The 19,601-nt window shown below is 35.9% G+C and overlaps 1 protein-coding gene across 1 annotated transcript in view; it reads left to right on the top strand.

Annotated features, from left to right (window-relative positions):
• The window catches only part of LOC149781774 (neuroglobin-1-like), a 40,205-nt gene extending 20,926 nt beyond the window's left edge, over positions 1-19,279 (top strand). Inside the window, exons 2-3 of the mRNA XM_089935926.1 lie at positions 9,706-9,931; positions 15,777-19,279. Of these exons, the coding sequence (XP_089792052.1) occupies positions 9,706-9,931; positions 15,777-15,935 (385 nt within the window). The 3' untranslated portion in view covers positions 15,936-19,279. The remainder of the gene's footprint in view (positions 1-9,705; positions 9,932-15,776) is intronic.
• Positions 19,280-19,601: the final 322 nt, after the last annotated feature.

Raw genomic sequence — 19,601 nt, 5'->3', positions numbered from 1 at the left:
CAGCTGTAGTCATAGTCACAGTCACTATCACAATCAGCTACAATAAAACCAAACTGGTCATAATAATAGTTTCTGTAAAATCTCCTGATATATGCTAATACATTAACCTCTAATAGTGACTTGTAGTTCAAAGTTCAAATCTGCGTTGTAATAAATGCATTATTACGCGATAAGACATTACAAACCGAATAAGCTTCACATATCAAATGAAATATAAATTTAACACTTACCCCTATGGCTGGAGAACAATGGAGAGCGTACACTCCTTGATGTGATCCAAAACGACCAGTGTCGGTTTAGAAATTGATCTTACTTAAATCCATAAGACAGTGAGCAATATTCAGGGTAAAATACCCGTGCATATCATGTTATTAATGTCCCTTATGGCAAGTAATTTCCGTCCAGGTACATGTTAATACAGTCGCTTACCTGGAAAAACACTTATTCACCCTCGATAACCTTGTACGCATCTACAACGAAAAATAATCAAATAGTTCTAAGGCATAACCAAGTAATCTTTTTTTTGCTATATTCTGTGACAGCCTGTTCTTTTAATGATCAAAAAGTCTCTCATGTAACAACAAAAAAATATTAAGATTGTTTCAGAAAGCATCCTTTTCAAAAATGTGAGAATCAATTTAAAAAAATTATAGATCGTATTTAAGATTTATTTTATCTTTTACAAGAACTATCGTTCATAACGTTAACATTTCCAAGTAGGTCCCATTAATGATGTATCAATTACTATTCTTTAACAAAGTTTCGGGCTACTCCTTGTACTGCTAAACTCTCTTCAAAAGATTTGCGTTACATCCTGACTCCGAAACAGACATAATGACAATTGATTGATCTGAAACATCCGGGAATTCGCGTTAGTTGATATTATATTATATGCTGCTATGTTGTCATCGACAGTAATTCTAGAAATGTTTTATTTCAAAGGTTGTGCGGATTTTCTTTTCAAAATGACTCTGTAACTTTAGGAGTTCTTAAATAGTTAATGTCATTTCAACGAATTTTTTTCCGCTAACATTACAATCGTTATGTAGTATCATACCCAAATAATAATTATTTCCTTTTTCCTGTTCTTTAATTATCATCTAAAATTTTGTACAGTGTTTTTAAAACATTCTTTTATCTCTAAATTAGAGACTTTTCGGTGTTAACATTCCTTTTGCTGTCTATTACATTATCAGCAGGTAACTCCATGGAAATCATTATTATTATTATTATTATTATATATATATATATATATATATATATATATATATATATATATATATATATATATATATATATATATATATATATATATATATATATATATATATATATATATATATATATATATATATATATATATATATATATAGTGTGTTAGACTCTACTATGCATTTCTTCATACATTCATCGTTTCAAATGTTTGAGCATAATTATCAAATATGTTTTATTATGTTATGTGAAAAAATATTCAGTTTCAAATATTTGATTTTATTTCGCTAAATAAATTTGCTAAATGTTAACTTGGCTAATGTGATTTACCCAATTTACTGTGCTAAACTGAATCGCTGGACGATACTAAAATAGAGTAATAGTCTGCCGAAGACACGATCCCATTAGAAGAAACCTCTTTTGTTTAAGAATTTACTGTATGGTCCTCCAGTGTTGTCGTGGTACTCAGCACGCGTGCAGTTAACAGAGACACGCGCCAATGCTCTGCAGTTTCTATAGGTTCTACAAAACCAAATGGTACATGAGTATATGAGAAAACCAACATAAACTTTGTTACCAAAATTAGCACGAGAATGACTTTCTAGTGCATATACAATAGTCCTTTAGGTAGTGTTGTTTTCTACGCGTAATTCTTTAGTGTCATCTCATGCTACAATATCATTTTAATATTGTTGATTATGCACACACTTTACATCTCTATTATTTTGTTTTTCAAATATCCATTTCCTTTTGTAAGTTTTGTATATTATATATGTAAAGTTTGACAACTGGGTAACTTTCAATCGTTTATTGTGCCATTTATTTATGTAGCTTAATTTCAGTTACTAAAGGAATGTCAGATGAATATTTTGATGAAGCTTGCCGACAGCAGTGTGTTCCATGTTGATCAAAGAACATATCAGGCACTTAAATAGGCACCAAGAGTATATAAGATATTTCAATTTCTTTTAAATTCTATAGCGGTTTATTAATTATCTTATAAAAGGAAACATTCATCCACAATAATGAAACTGGTATGAAAACTAATTTAAATTTGTATTTAGTTTTTATATCAGTTTTGAAATCCCCAATATCAGTATTTCATAAACATTAGTGCTGCTACATTCAGTTATTAAAACTGTTGTCCAAGAATTGGATCATGGAAACAAGGGAAACGTTTAACAAATTTTAAGATTTTGGTGTTACGAAATATATAATATAATTTGTGAACTTATGTTTAAGTTTGTAACATAATTACTTACTACTAACCATATTTTAATGGCGTATACCTTTGGACTCTATAGTCTTATTGTAAATCACAACAACCTTTCCACGAACAATATATTTTTGTTTAACATGTTCGTTAGACACAGAAGATACGACCCTTAATATAATTAAAAGTCAGTGGGGCTTTCCTTAGTACTATTCCCGCACAAAATGTTTGATTCCATCTTTATATCTACGTTGTCATTTTATCATTTCCGCCATTTCATGCGTATTAGATCAATGATGGATAAAAGTACTTCGTTATGCTTTCTTAAATCACTCGGACTTTCAGTTGTGACAAGAATGTAAATCATATAGGCGACTCTTGGAAACTGAAATAAAAAGCGTACTTAATGTTCATAACATGAACAACTGTCATATGTACATGTGACATTTTGTGCGAATTGTGTGCAGCAAATCCTAGTGCAAAGCGTAACCGAAAAATGGAAGCTTTCTGAATATCTGAATTTTATTTAAGCTTACCTTTAAAATGCTCTGCTAAATTCAGAGTTTATTTCCTTCTTCCTACTGACTATGCAACAAGATATTCCTAGTTCTTTAAGTTTTGGGACGGTGACACTTTGTTAATATATGGTTCTAATTCTAGGAAGACACCGTAATGTAAAATTAATAGTGAAAAATATAAATTTCTTTCTATTTTATTTAATACAGGATTTCACTGCAACTAAGTGAGATATAATAAAGATAATTTATGTTCCATTTCATTGCAAGGGTTTTGAGATCTCATCCACGTGTAAATACTTAAATAGCCTATGCATTCTATAGCACAACCTTACCCATCATGAGCATAAAAGTTCTCTTTTCATTTATGTCAATTAGGAACTATTTAAGTCATGTCTCTGTCCGTTTACAGGAAAGATATATGGACGTGTTTCTGATTTAGAACCTTGTAGGACAATTTTATATAAAAAAAATAAACGTGCTGTTATTTTATTTTATATTGAGCCTTGTATGACTCGTTTATACAAATTTAAAGACTAGTCTGATCGAGAGCCTTCTAGGACATTATGTCAAAAATTTCAACGGCTTTTGTCTCAGCTAGGGCCTTGCAGGGAAATTTTACCAAAATATTCATGGATATTTTGTCTGAGCTAGAGCCTTGTATGACAGTTGTACAAAAAGTACATATTTGTTTGATCTAGAGCCTTGTGGAACACTTTTATTCCTCCCAAGATAAACCAAAATAATCATGGACGTAGTCTGAGCTGGGCCTTGTACGATACAATTATTTAAAAATCATCATGGACTTTTGCCTACGCTAGAGGCCTGTAGGGCGGTTTGATGAAGAAATACATGGACTTTGTTCTGATCTAGCGCCTTGAAGGACAGTTTCATCAAAATATTCATATACATTTTTGTCTGAGCTCGAGTCTTGTAGGACATTTTTATAAAATAAATTACGTGGACGTTCCTCTAATCCAGGGTCTTGCAGGACAGTTCATTAAAAGTACATTGACGTTTTACTGATCTGGTGCCTTGTATGACAGTTTTGCAAAACAAAACATTTGTTTGTCTAATCTATAGTCTATTGGAACAATTTTAAAAAGAAAATCATGTATTTTATCTGAACTGGAGTCTGGTAGGAGAGATTTATAAACAAATACAAGGAATTTTGTCTGATCTAGAACCTTGTTGGACATTTTGTTATCAAATATATTGAGTTTTGTCTGAGCTAGAGCCATGGAAAATAATTTTATCAAAACGTTACACGGATTTTTGTCTGATCGAGAGTTTTGCTGGACATTCTTATAAAAATATACACAGACTTGTGTCTGATCTAGAGATCTCTATGACCGTTTGATTACTATATACATTATTGCTGTAATCAGTGCCAGGTTAAATTCCCTCCAGGGCCCTTAGCACTGGAAATAGTATGGTCCCTCCTACAAAATGTGAAACTCAAAATATTGAAAGTTAGAACGGAGGGAAATTAAGTGTTGTCATCATTATAAACTAAAATACTCGTTCGTGCAGATTGAAATATTCATATATAATTCATTCAATATTATCAGCAACAATTATTTTGAATTTTTTCTTGTGCCCCTGTTGGGATGTTGCCCAATTCACGTGCATAGTGTGCGTAACGGGTAATCCGGCACTGACTTTACTAGTTTCTAATCTTTTCCTGTCATCTCTTACTTAATAATTTATTCCAATTAGTCTTAAGATAATTTTCTTGCTTAAAATAATATTTTCGCTAATGGAATCGGTATCACACTGGGCTCAATCAATAACAAACTCGAAACGGGTTTCAATGCCAGCTTCAATATAGGAGCAATTATCAGATGTATTAATAATGTACACAATTAGACATCCGGCTCGCCACATACTAATGGCTCACTATATGCTAGACAGCCATATCGTATCTTAACACTAATTGGGAATAACGACATACGATGTAAACATTGTCACTCAAAATGATCCCTCTATCGCGATAGAGGGAAGTTACCATATACAGGAGCAAACATGATGAAAAGATTTACGATACATGTCACCGCAGGAAATGTGATTGGACATTAATCATGTTTGGACAGTGAATACAATAAACACTTGTCCAAAGCTGTTGCTTCAAACATGGTGATGACTGCAAGCTTCAATTTTAAAACCCAATTAACTGTGTTCCGTTTACAGTGAGTAACAAAGGTATTGAATGGAATGCCTGACAGATATCACTGGTCAACAGTGAAATCATTACTGACTTGAAAAGGCCCTAATCTGTAGTATTTTGGTGTGCCGAACACGAATATAACCGTGAAAAATTTGTATTGGCTCTCGTTTTGAAGATATTCATATACCTCATTTTCTATGTTTCACTGTGTAAATTTCTCCAGTAGGACTGCAGCAACATCCGGAATAATGATGTAACATTGCATAATACCATCATGCTCACATCATCCACAGTTGATTGCATCATTTTCTGATGCAATGCAATACTAATGCCATGCGGCTGCTGAAGTAAGTTGACGTCAGCAGTGTACTATACATGTGTAGGCCTATTATACTAATGCCAGGCGGCTGCTGAAGCTGACGTAAGCAGTGTACTATATAAAGCCCAATCAGATAGGTTCAGCATTTAAAATATTTTAGACGTTGTGCGAGACAGTTCAAGCTACTGTTACATAAAACTTATTATTTTATCCATTTACGTACAATAAAGAACAGTAATGCCTCGAAAGTGTGTTAATACCGCGGACAATTTTTGCTATATTTGTGGGGAAGTGACATTTGCCAACCAGAAGAAAAGTATCAATTCTCAAGTGAAGAAGGCATATCATCTTTACTTCGGATGCAAGGTTGGTGACCAAGACAAGCCTTGGGCTCCGCATATATGCTGTGCTACATGTACAACACAGCTTTCACAGTGGTTGAATTGCAAAAGGTCATCAATGCCGTTTGCAGTCCCAATGGTGTGGAGAGAGCCAAGCAACCACCTAAATGACTGTTACTTCTGCTTGGTTCCTCCTCTTTCCGGCGGAATAACGAAGCGAAAGAAGTCGAGAATAGTCTACCCAAACATTCCGTCTGCATTGAGACCAGTTCCACATGGTGAGGGACTTCCTATTCCAGAACCTGCAGCAGAATATTCTCTTGATTCATCTGACGAAGACAAAGGTGAGTCGACCTGTTCTTCTCCTGGTCCATCAGCATGCAGTGATCCAGATTTTCACTGTGGTGCATCATCAACCCCACACAGAATAACACAGGAAGAACTAAATGACCTGATTCGTGATTTGGACTTATCAAAGAACAAGGCAGAATTGCTAGGATCAAGACTCCAACAATGGAATCTTCTAGAAGAAGATGTCACAATTACTGCATATCGAAAGCGCCACCAGCAATTGGAGCCTTTCTTCAGAAAGGAAAGTAATCTGATATTCTGTTCCGATATTGAGGGCCTCATGAATGCTTTAAAAATCACTCATGACCCACAAGAATGGAGACTATTTGTGGACTCTTCGAAACTGAGTCTCAAGGCTGTGCTTTTGCACAATGGAAACATTCTTCCATCTATTCCAGTAGCGTATGCTGTCCACATGAAAGAGACATACGAGAACTTAAGGCAGCTACTGAATTCCATTGAGTATAACAAGTACAGCTGGCACCTCTGTGGTGATTTGAAGGTAGTTGCCCTTTTAATGGGACTGCAGCAAGGATATACAAAATACATGTGTTTCTTATGCGAGTGGGATAGCCGAGCAAGGGAAATGCACTACATGAGGAAGGAATGGACTCACAGGCAGAATGTAGCCATTGGAGAGAAGAATATCCAACACCCAACTCTGGTTGAGGCTCAGAAAATCTTGCTACCACCCCTTCACATCAAACTAGGTTTGATGAAGAACTTCGTGAAAGCCATTGACCGGACTTTGCCAGCATTCCGATACCTGCATGAAAAATTCCCTCGACTCAGCGAAGCAAAGATTAAAGAGGGAGTTTTTGTGGGTCCTCAGATTCGAGAGCTTTTCAAAGATGACCGGTTCAACAACTTGCTGGAAGGTGACGCGAAACAAGCATGTAATGCTTTTCGCCTAGTTTCTACAAACTTCCTCGGAAATGTTAGGGCAGAAAACTATAAGGAACTAGTAGAAGACATGTTGATGAAGTATAAGAAACTTGGCTGCAATATGTCTCTAAAGATTCACTTCCTTCATTCCCATTTGGATTTCTTTCCTAGCAACTGTGGTATTGTTAGTGATGAACACGGCGAACGTTTTCATCAAGATATCGCAACAATGGAACAAAGATACCAGGGAAAATGGTCCACTACAATGCTGGCTGACTACTGCTGGACACTCCTCAGAGATGCTCCCGAACAGCTGTACAAGAGACAGGCGAAGAAATCTAAGATGTAGTCAATGACTTGATTTTTTATAGGTAGGCTATTACAGTTGACCTTTTACTATTGGAATGCATTTCGTTATGTAAACATTAATTTCTTGCAGATTACAAAAAAACTAGAGCCAATTTTGCAATTTGACTGTCATATTCGTGTTCAGCACATAAAAATTGATAAGAATTGACTAATTTTATTTCAGTAACATGACTTTTGTAAAAATTTGTTGTCCAGTGTATTAGAGGTACTTATTCCTTCCGTGAATAATGTCACAATTAGTCTTGAGGACATGTCATGCCTTTACCAAAACTACACACATGAGATTGTATGTTATCAGGTTACTAAGTCTTTACTCTTGTTATTTAGTTGGCTATGTGTCATTTATGCTGTTCAACATTCAGAGGCGGTTAGGCTGGGGGTGGGGGTGGATGGAGGCAGTCATTTAAATTGTCATGTATACCTCATTATGCTATTTTCCTTCGAACAAGTTCACCTTTCAGGATCATGTAAGTGACCATATTATAACGCAACATAACTGTCTGAAATGCAGACTGTAATCGGATTATCCATTCACAGCTTAATAATAACAAGTGCTTGCAATCGTTACTAAATTGTGTATTCCATTTTGTATTACCCTACATCACATTTGGCATATTTTCCACACATCGTCTAAATAAGTTAGAAAGACTATATTAACGAACATGGTTTTACCTAAAGACGCCTCATTGCCTTTACTTATTTAATCAGTTAATCACAGCCAGTAGACCATTGTGAATGTCTGTCTTCATCGCAATAACACCCATTTGCCATGTTACGGTCCATCTGGTGTCTATTTGGCCTGTTACCTATACTCTTTAAAGATCAAACGTTATTCCACCGTACGTTGCCAAATCAAGAATGAAAATAGTTGAAATATCGACCTTGTAACTTCTTACCTTTTCAAGCATATATATGATTTAATTTCTGCTTTAATTTAAAAAATGTATTTATTTCAATTTCTGCTTCAATTTTAGTAATATACCCCATTCTTATAATACAAAAGAATATGATTGCTTATTAGACAAATAGGCTTGACTTAATTGCTGTTTAGTATTGAGCTGGCTGAATTGCCGACTGCTTTATGATCATCATATAGTGTTTTCTTGAATCACAAGCAATACATATTTTGGACGCGTCATTTGAAGCGCTTAAGTACGCCTGAGCCTAATATGAAACATATTAAATTCCTAATGGGAATACTGTAACCGGTATATTGTACTATAATGTAACTCAAAATTTCGTGTTCGAGCATGAATGACAAATAATAAAACAAAAGTTTTCATAATTTGGAACAACATGTAAAAGACACATTCATCTTGTGTTCGGAACTTTATAAGAGTGAGACAAATGGAATTTGTTTGGCGATTTTTGATCTTCTTGAATTTATAAACTATAAACAAAATGGATAAAGTAGTTTTTATTGTTAGCATTATATTTACATTTAGTCATTATTTCCGAGAAAGAGTTATGAGCATACATCAAGAGTTATTAGAACTCGATAAGACAACTGACGACTAAATAGCGTAGGGCGGGAAGTATACAGGTCATAAAAGCGCAGGGCGGGCAGTATACAGGTCATAACATAGCGTAGGGCGGGAAGAATACATGTCATAAAATAGTGTAGGGCGGCCAGTATACAGGTCATAAAAGCACACAATATTTTGTATCTACTTTAATCAGCAATAAGAAAGATGTTCATCCATTTCCTCTCCAAAACAGTTTTTTCCTTGCATTTTGCTCGCCCCGACACAACCACCATCAAGTCAAATGGAATAAAGAATATTTTGAAATTTACAGTAATAAATAATATGTCATACACGCATCTGTGTATTAATATTTGTGGTTTTGTGGGTAAAGCGTCATTTTTAGAACACGCTATGCAATATATGGCGGCTAAGAGGAAGACCTCGAAAAAAATCAGGGAAGAACTAACAACGAACGGAAAGCTGCTGGCAAGCTTTCTCACATGCCCGCGTTGGCTTAGCGGAGAATCGAACCCGCTCAGATAGACATGAGGTGTCAGCGACTTGTAAAGGCGGACGCATTAGACAACTAGGCCACCCTCGGCACCCTGTAAAGATTTTCGAGAAGTTTGCTTTGGAAATGAAGGTGTATTCTTGCTCAAGCTGATTAGTCGCCCGTAATAGTGTTATACGTATCTCATTAACAAATATATTATCACCACAGCTTCACTGAGTTAGTGAAATAACAACACTAACAAGAACAACATCAGAACTTCATCTTCAACAACATGAACAACATCAACAACTAATAATAATAATAATAATAATATTATTATTATTATTATTATTATTGTCTTCCTTTAATTCCAGATTATTTGAAACACATCCAGAAGTTCACGACGCGTTTCTGCCTTTCCGCTCTCTTTCAATGTCGGACATGGAACAAAGTGCAATATTGCGGTCACACGCACTAAGGGTGATGGCAATGGTTGATAAGGGGATTTCACGCCTTGATAACCCTGAAAAATTCTTCGTTGTTATGGAGGAGCTTGGAAATAGACACGCCAATTACAACGCTACAGAAGAATACATTGACGTGAGTAAATTAAATCAATGAGATATTTCAGTCTGACTGTTTGATCCTTTTGTCTTAAAATTACACAAGTACTGTACCTATATAACATGATGCATGTCCTACTGGCTAGATTGCTTTATTGTTTATGTAACGCTCAAAATTCTAGACACCGGAAACACAGATTGATATCATATCATATCATATCTGGTATAATAAACAAACGTCATTCAAACTAGGTCACATGCGCTAATGTTATTTGCATGTCTTTATCCAGAATGGGAGTCTCTTTTGCGTTAGTCTGTCATTCCTACCCCTTGGGAGATTTGTCACTTGATATGTAGCTGTGATTTGATACCAAACCCAGTACCAATTTCTGGCTCCTCTTTACTTCAGTCACTGAAGAAAAGTGAGTTGTCCTTTCTCACCTAGATGAGATTTGCTGCTGATATCTGGACATTGCATCTGCTCAGTTCTCTAGCAACTAGAGCTGTTTATCTCTCTGGGTTATCTGTTGATATACTGTACATTAGTGTGTGTTCATTCCAGGCACCGAATGTGAGCTGAATCACCTCTGTCTTCTTATTAGGTTTTCAACCATTAAGGTGGAATACCCGTCAGCAACGGTATACTGCCATGGTGATGATCAGTCCGATCTTAAAATAGGATTCTCAATGTATGGGGGCTGCCGAGTTCCATTGCATCTTCGATCCAGTGAAAGACGACCATTTACTATGAGCCGCCTGTGTGCAGGTCTGTAGCTACCATTCCCAGTGTATGAACACCTGCCGCTTTGATGATCTCCCACCGGCACAGGACATGAAGGTATGTGGTGGTGGAAAGGGATTGATATCATGATTTGCCCGTGAGTTGGATTTACGCAAAGGAAGGTTGCGCATAGTACTCCTACTTCTGTCGTCCAAGTCTGTCTGAATTCAATAGCAAGACAATGTCAAGAAAGTACGGAGACACGCACGCCATGATGCAGTGGATTTCCATCAGTTCGTACTACGTCTGAGCTGATGAACTGCACTATCCACACAGATCTAGCCATCTGTCTATACAGCCGGAGAATGAGACTATGTACTCATTATCTAGACTCAGCTTTCAGACAACCACAGGGCAAATGGTACCATAAAAGCTTAATGTCTCTAAATCTAAATAATATAAATTTGCAGCCAGCTAGATACAATATATATAAAAACGAGAATGCCAAAGAAAACTGGGTATCCTTAAGAGACTTTGATGAAAATGATGCCGCCAGACAGAAACTTCTTAATGGGACACATCGGCTACAGAAGGCATGTTTAGAACACAACACTACTTCATCATCCAATAAGACAGCTCCAACAGTATCAAGAGGACTGTCCAATACCATCTCGGAGAGGGTGAAGACCCATGGTTGAGCAATAATACGGTCGGAATTCAGTTCTACGAAGGCAATCAACGGGCCCTAGGTACCAAACACATCTCCAATATTGCGTGCTGATAGCGCCACACTGCTGACGGACAAAGCAAATATACTTTAAAGATGAGTGGAACACCCTGACAACATCCACAATCAAACGTCATCTATAATTGAAGAAGTAATTGAACAACTGCCAATGTGGAAATCAACTCGTCACTTGCTGAACCTCCAACGCTTATTTAAGTTGTTTAAGCAATTGACCTGCTGTAAAATGTCAAAGAACCCTGAGCAGATGCAATGCCAGTAGAAGTCTACATAGCTGAAGATTCGTACATGGTACAAAAAGTAAATGTACTCTTTCAGTCAATGTGGGCTTAGGAAACTATGCCCCAGGAGTTTATTGAAACAGCCATCGTCCACTCCAATAAACCGAAAGGCAACAGACAATCCTGCGACAACCATCGAGACATATGCTTTCTGTCAATAACCAGCGAAGTCCTCGTCAGAATTCTAGGAGAATTATCAGGAACATAACTTTAGCCTGTACACGACATTGATCGACCTGACAAAAGCCTTTGATAGTGTCAGCTTTGAGGACTTTTGAATATAATAACAAAATTTGGTTGCCAGAGAAATTCATTCTGATGGTTCGGCAATTCCATGATAGCATGCTCGGTCGTGCCGTGTGATGACAACAACCGTCTACAGAACGGATGTGCTTTGCCATGCTTTATGTTGCCTTCCGTGACTATGACACTTGGATTGTTATTAGATACCTCAAACTTTTCAATCTGAAAAGACTACAGGCGAAAATGAAGTTAGAGTGATTATGCGTCACACCCTATTCGCTGATGACTGTTTTCTTAATGCCAAATCTGAGTCTGACGTGCAACGTAATATGGATCATTTACATTCAGCTTGTGACAATTTTGTTTAACGTTCATGTATCCAGACGACATAGGCGATGTACCAACCTTTACCAGCAAAGTATTACGTAGAGTTTTCCCTCACAGTAAATGGCCAAACGCTTGGGGCAGTGAACACGTTCACCTATCTCGGCAGCATACTTTCGTATGCAGTCCACTTCTATGATGACACCAAAACCAGAATTGTTACGGCAAGTGTGGCATTGTCAGACTACTCACACATATGTGGGAGAACAGAGGCAACAGTCTACAAACAAGGTCTACACAATTATTGTGTTGTCGATTCTTATGTGAGCTTGCGAATCTCCGAATGTATACATACGCCGTTTTCACACGAGCTGCCTGAGGAAACCCATGGCATGGCAGGGTTCCAGAATCAGAGGTTCTCACAAGTGGACATTCCAAGCATCCACACCCTGCAGATGAAATCATAATTGACATGGGCAGGCCATTCCACCAGGATTTCAGAATTTCTTCGAGGGCGAGCTGAAGGGGTGAAAGCGATCTCATGGTAGGCAAAATAAACTTTTCAAAGACTCCCTCAAGTCTTCTTCAAAACTTACCACGAGTATTGAGAAGAGCTATCACATGATTACTTTTGGTGAGGTATCGTCCATACTAGAGCTACAGGTGTTGAATGGAAGTAATTGCAGGAGCAATGCAGACGCGCGAGTAGGTAAATTTCAGAACTACGCAACGTCCGCTATTGATCAATCAAGCCCAGGAGGCATTCCTGTCATTTGTATAACAGACATTTCGGAGCACAAATTGGCCTGACCAGTCACTCGCATACTCACAGAAATCAACCAGTTGGTGATGTCATTGCCATCTTCGAACTCGAATGACGAACAAGAGCATGTGCGTACTAAGAATACATTTTTAAAATTCCTTACTGCAATAAATCAATAAATGATTTCTATGTATAGACCCAGAGGCTAAATTGCTGGGGGTGGAGTAAATATGGAACCAGGGATCAGTGCTAGCAATACGAACACGTATGCGTACGTACATAACCATACCTATGTACGGCCTGGCCAACGCGCTGTAAAGAGTACAATTTTAATCAACACAGTTTGTTAGTAATTACATAAAAGAGCTTATTAAATATAATAAAACCAATGGCTTCAGTTGACTTCTTTCAGATTAATATTAGTTCATTTTGCAAGAGTGTTGCAATACATGACACACGTAGCGGGGTACGATTAAGTACAAATAATTAACATCAATAAGTAAGCAAAATATATATTAAGGATGCGATGGAATTTTTTTAATGGAGCTTTTTGTGTAAATATAACGTTGCATTAACAGGTGAACACTTATACTGATCTAGAGCTGTTATTTGCCTATTACACCTGACAATTAATTCTCTCTAATATCCTTGCTGAAGAACAGTGTCTATAGCGTATCCTAACTAAATTATGGAGAAACTTTATACCACTTTTGAAAATATTTGTCTATTTAACCTGTCAATAGTTTGTAACATTTGTTTTTCGTAGACGTACACTTATATTATATGGTATTTCGGAATGCACCAAATTAATTTAAATCCTGAAATATCCATTTGTATAACACGTATAAGCGAGCTTTCCCGTTGTGCGCTCAAGACTGACACATAACATTTGGGCATGTGCATTTGTCTTGTCATGCCAAATAAGTATGCTGATGTGACTGTGGGCTAAGTGCCTTTGGGTAAGGATGGAGAAAGCCAATATCAATTCCATGAAGAAATGTTAAATATGAAACCCGGATGTAGTGTCAGTTAATCGAACACGTATACGTACGTACATAACCGTATGTATGTATATATGGACTGACGGACAGATATGCTATTCCGAGCTGTAAGGAATCACGGGGATAACTAATAAAAGACCAAAGAATTCAGAACTCTCTTTGCAGGGGAAGAAACGTTTTGAAAATCGGGTTGTGCTGCAGTTGTTTCTAAATGCCCCTTAAATTACAGCATAGTCCACACAATACTTGTACACAATACTTGTAACTCATTAGTCCTGGAAAAGTACTTCACAAGTGTCCAATCATATTTAATATATTTGAAGTCAGCAAATGAAACATAATCGAACACTTTGTTTTTCCACAATATATCGTGATGTCTATGTACTTTCTAGTAGTTTCCTACCACTCACAAGAAACATACCCTTTTTATGTTTATTATTACGGTTCAGATAATTGCCTGTCCGACATTATTAATCCTGCTTCGAAGTAATAAGGAGACTGGGTACTCTAAGCTTTCCACATGGAAATTTTATTTAGGCATTAGTCCACAAACCGTTATAGTTTAAGACAAAACTTTGTGTTTATTTAAACTTGACATATTCCGTATCGATAACTAACCATCTCAAGTGAATTTTATCTAGCGAGTCTCCGTATATTCAACAGACCGATATAAGAAAGCGTAAGACTAGACCAGCGGCAGACCAATTAAATGATTAACCCTAGATCATACGCATTCAGTGTGTCAACCCGAATATAAAAAAAAAATCCTAATATACGTTGGTATGTTGACAAGAGGCAAACAGTTGCGAGTCATGTCTCTTTAAGGTTATACCCTGCGTTCCTGTAGTATGGACTGCGATTAGTTAATTGGATAATGAGTAGTCAACACTACCAATAGAACTCACTCAACCAACTGCATTTGATACGGGCACCATGCTATACGAAACCAGAGGCACAATATAATGATCGAAAGTTAGTCGCTGAAAAATAAAAGAATGTCATTATAATTTTAAAATTATAATTTTTAATGAATATTTTCTGGCTGTTTTCACACTGTTTAGATAAAAGGTTGCCTCGCAATGCTTTTTAGTTGTGCATGGCACTGGATTTTTGCTTTCCCTGTTTTAAGTATTGCTATGTTAACCATCCGAAAGACCATTCGATGTTTTTAACCTGCAGTTTAATTCAGCCAACATACTAAAATTCAAATGTGTATCTGTGATAGTCGAGATTACACGAGAACTTTAATCTTAAGTAGGACGATCAGTAAAATAACAACAAAATACTGATACTATTCGATCTTCACCTCGCTACAATTGACGTTCTCTTGTGCAAGTCCTGATTAATACGACATCCGTTCTTTTGCTTACACGTGGATGTAACTATTCCATATATCATGCTTATCGGTATACTAAATGAAAGCCCCTAGTTAACAGTAAATCACTCTAATCTTACCACAAGGAATATATCGGTTGTAAGATAATGGTAATTATATGACTCTTTAGTTTATAACGCGTCATTGCCTTTGCCTACGGTATTATATTGCCGACAGAAATAAAAAGACATTTCCCCTTCCACCCTTTCCATTTTATCTCTTTTGATATCGATTAGATTATTTCCACGTTTAGAGAAGCAGAAAGATAACTCGACTTTATTTGAAATACTAATCTAAAATGAAGCATGCATGGCATAACAGATAGATTGGCTCATATATACATGAGAGGTTTTTATAACCTATATTATATAACACATCCGATACATGCCATTAGATGGATTTCTCTTATTTTTCCTTTCTTTCTTTCAGTTAATGGGGGAGCAATTCGTCCACGCTTTAAAACCACATCTGACAGATCAGTGGTCCCAAGCCCATGAGAAGGCGTTTTCTGACTTGTTCAATATTATGGCATATTACATGAAAAGAGGAATGGAAAAACGTAAGGACAACATCAAACCATTCAGCTGATATTGGATCTACAGGGTTTATATTTTCTAAATTTGGGACCCATTTTCAAATTACTAATTTGACTATTGAACTTCTACATACCCAAAGATAAGAAACAGCAGGAATACATCCTTTGCAATAGGACCTAGAAAACAATTGTCCTATATTACACACCTTTAGCAAATGTTCGGCCTTATTTACATCACGGAGGACAATGATAATTATTTGATGACGTCCTTTAGGTATATATTTACTTTACAGTAAGAACATGTCAGTAATCTTTACTCTATTAAACAGTAGTTCATTCGTTCGTTGCAAATGTGACAGAATATGCTATTCTGTTGATTTAATTTGGGGCTATTATATCAATATATTTTATAAAGATTGGTACAGGCAAAGTACGAAGTAAGATTGGATCCTGGAGACATTTTCATCATGTCATGATTCGTGTTTAAAGCAATCTACCGATGTGTGTTTTCTGACCTTACATTAACAATTCAGTTCACAATTATATGCATATAATTGTATGTGTGTAAACTTATATATTAGTACTGATACGACGGTTTTTGTCGATGTCGTCTATCAGTCTTGGAATTCATGCTCGTCAACTGCAATCTTAGAAGTGTAAACAAATATATTTTTATATCAGAACAGGTGCATAATATTTGAAGTTATATAGCAAATGTTTACGTTCAAAGCTGCACTTTTTAATAAAACATTATTTGTGTAAATTAGTTTCAAAATATAAAATAATTATATAGTTGTAGGGTACAGTTATAAATACGGAATATGCCCCCCCCCCCGTAATAGTTTTATAAAAAATGTTTTAATGAGACAAAAATATAAAGTGAATCATTTTAAAGGAAAAAAAAGTTGCTGGTATAATCTGATTTCTTCCTGTGTTTCAAGAAAATCAATAAATAAGATAGATATAAATAGCTGGTCATTTTAGAGCATAATTCATGACAATAAAGACAATACAATTACAACTTGTGATATTATTTATTAAATACTTTTACAATAGCTACAAAAGAAATTAGCAAGAATAAAGGAGAGGTTAAAGACTAAAATAAAGACGCGCTCTTGTGCAGACAATTACAAGAAAAGAAAAAAAACATAGACATAAGCAGATAATAAGAAACCGCTTGTTTTACAATGTACGTGAACACAGCCAATTAACTATTTTTGATTATAGTTTATTGTATAAGATAGGAAGTGGATCATGTTATTCTCAAGATCTGCATCCTGAATTACGTCTGTGTTTATTAAATTAATATAGCATGCGCCATTCATTCGACTACTTCAAATTCATTTACATCTTTACTGATAAACGGGATGCTATGAGATTCGGAAATAATTTTTCATGTATCTAAGTTATGAAAAAGTAAGAGGTGTTAATGCGATGATTATAAGCTATCAATGGTCTGACACGGCTTTCCGTTCCTGTAAGCGTCACGATGATACAACTATAAATTCATTTCCACAATGAAGACCTGACACATCAGTATTAAAAGCGTTACGATGATACACGTATACTCATTTCAATACTCTGTTTATAGTTGTATTGCTCAATCAACGAAGATGAGCAATTTTATCTGAAATAGCTTTCACAGACATTTCTTTATGCATAAACCATTCCACAAACTCCTCGAGCATTCCATTCATGAAAACCGCACATGTCACAAAGAAAATCTCATAAGTGGAAGGCGTACTTGTCACAATTCAAACCTCACAAGTGTAAGCAGCACATATCCCACAGAAACAGTCGTTCGTGCATTGTTACAGTTCTTATAGTTTCAAGCCACATCACGAAACTCTACTCGACGTACTTGCAACATCTGATGTTTTGAAAGCTTACAATTGACAATAAAACTATAATGATAGTATTACTGAAACCTCCAAAACATAATCAACTGATGAGATACATTTCATGGTAGACTAACCAAGAGAACAGGTAGGGCACATTTCTTACAAGAAAACAACGGTCGGACGGAGGAGCAATAAATGAAAGCATTTGGGTTTAAATATTTGGAATACAGGTACAAAATAGAACAGTTATTTCACGGCCCGTTTCAACGGTATCAAATTACTGAAAAGTAAATAGAGCTAATACGTTTAAGACAAACTAACTGCTAATTTAGATAAAACGCCTATGACCATCTTTCATCAATGCATCAGACTTAAACGGTAATTATAACATGATAATGTTGCTGTGTATTTGTGCTAATTGTTATAATGAAAAAAGGATAGTATCGCTGGATACAAGAACAATTTCATAAACGTGGTGTCTCTTATTACCCTGAGTAATCTCTGCCATCAGTACTAAAGTAAGGATGAATGGTATCAGTAAGGCTGATATCTGTGATAAGGAATTATAAAAGACACGAACAATGACCAAATTAGTAGTAATTATGTCACAAAGGATTATGATGATGACAATTACACTCTGATGTTCGCCAAGCATGTAAAGAACACAGATGCACATCCAACGCAGGTTGCATCAACACACAATATTAAACATTAAACAAACAATACTTGATATGGCCAGTAAATACTACGGGAAATGTTAGCTTACTTTTTGGAAGTAGTTAATTTATTGTGTCCCCTGCAGTAGTCTAAACCACGATTCGCCTTCATAACCTTTAATCGCACTATGAATATGAACTTCCCATAATCTTGCACGAAATTTTCTTCACAACAACGTTCATAAAAGCAATTGGCATACCAATCAGTTACACAACATATGGACAAACAGCATGTTTAACAAGGGAATAAACAAAGTATCCAGTTGCTTTCGTAAGTCAACTTGTTACACTGTCAATACGCTGTTGCTAATGTCTTGCTAACTCAAATCAATAGTGATCTATGTATAGCGAGCCATTTTAAACTTTGCCAGCTAACGAATCATCTTTGCCTTCTGATGCAGTAGCCCAATATTAGACCCTTTTCCAAAGCAGAACAGCAGTTGTTATTGTGATCTCCAAGGAAGTGGCTTTATATGATATTGTAACACATATTTCTGTTATCAGTCATTTCAGATTTAACCTAATTTTAATTTTACTCTAGCTTTACAATTGAGTTTTGAATATTTTCTCTTGAACAAATCTCTCCAGCCCTGTTAGATGTTCAACTAACAGAATTGTGATTCAGCAATTCATTATTGTCTAACTGTTCTTGAGTAGTATTTTATTTTATTTTGGATTTCTGTATTTGCTGGTTTATTTTCTTTATTTTTCACTCCTTTCTCATAAGTTGTAACATCATATTTCATATATTATAATTTTGAATTGAGAACTTCCGCGACATTTTGATAACTCTTCATTACATTTCCTCCTGTTTAGTGAATAAAAACAACCCACATTGAATGCTTTCGTTATGTTAACAACTTTAAAACGTCTTCCTCCCATGTTTGGTCATTAAACGCGTCATTTATGTCTCCTATTTGCACATATATTTCCTCAGGCACAATTGCATACATGTCTTTGACCAATAATGAGTTCCAGAGTAGTTTTAGGTTGTGTCTTCTCCCAGACGGATTATACCCATTTACTCCCTTCATTTGTCCATCTTAATGTGACCAACACCTCCTTCTAGCTCAGAGGTGGGCAAATGTTCCAGTGCAAATGCCGCATACACAAATTTACACCTTGTCGCGGGCCGCATAGTTCATTAAGTAAAATAATTATT

Source organism: Sinohyriopsis cumingii, chromosome 15 (assembly GCF_028554795.1).
Source record: "Sinohyriopsis cumingii isolate HCF-2022 chromosome 15, ASM2855479v2, whole genome shotgun sequence".
In the NCBI taxonomy this organism is placed as follows: domain Eukaryota; kingdom Metazoa; phylum Mollusca; class Bivalvia; order Unionida; family Unionidae; genus Sinohyriopsis; species Sinohyriopsis cumingii.
This window is presented reverse-complemented; position numbering and strand designations above follow the sequence as displayed.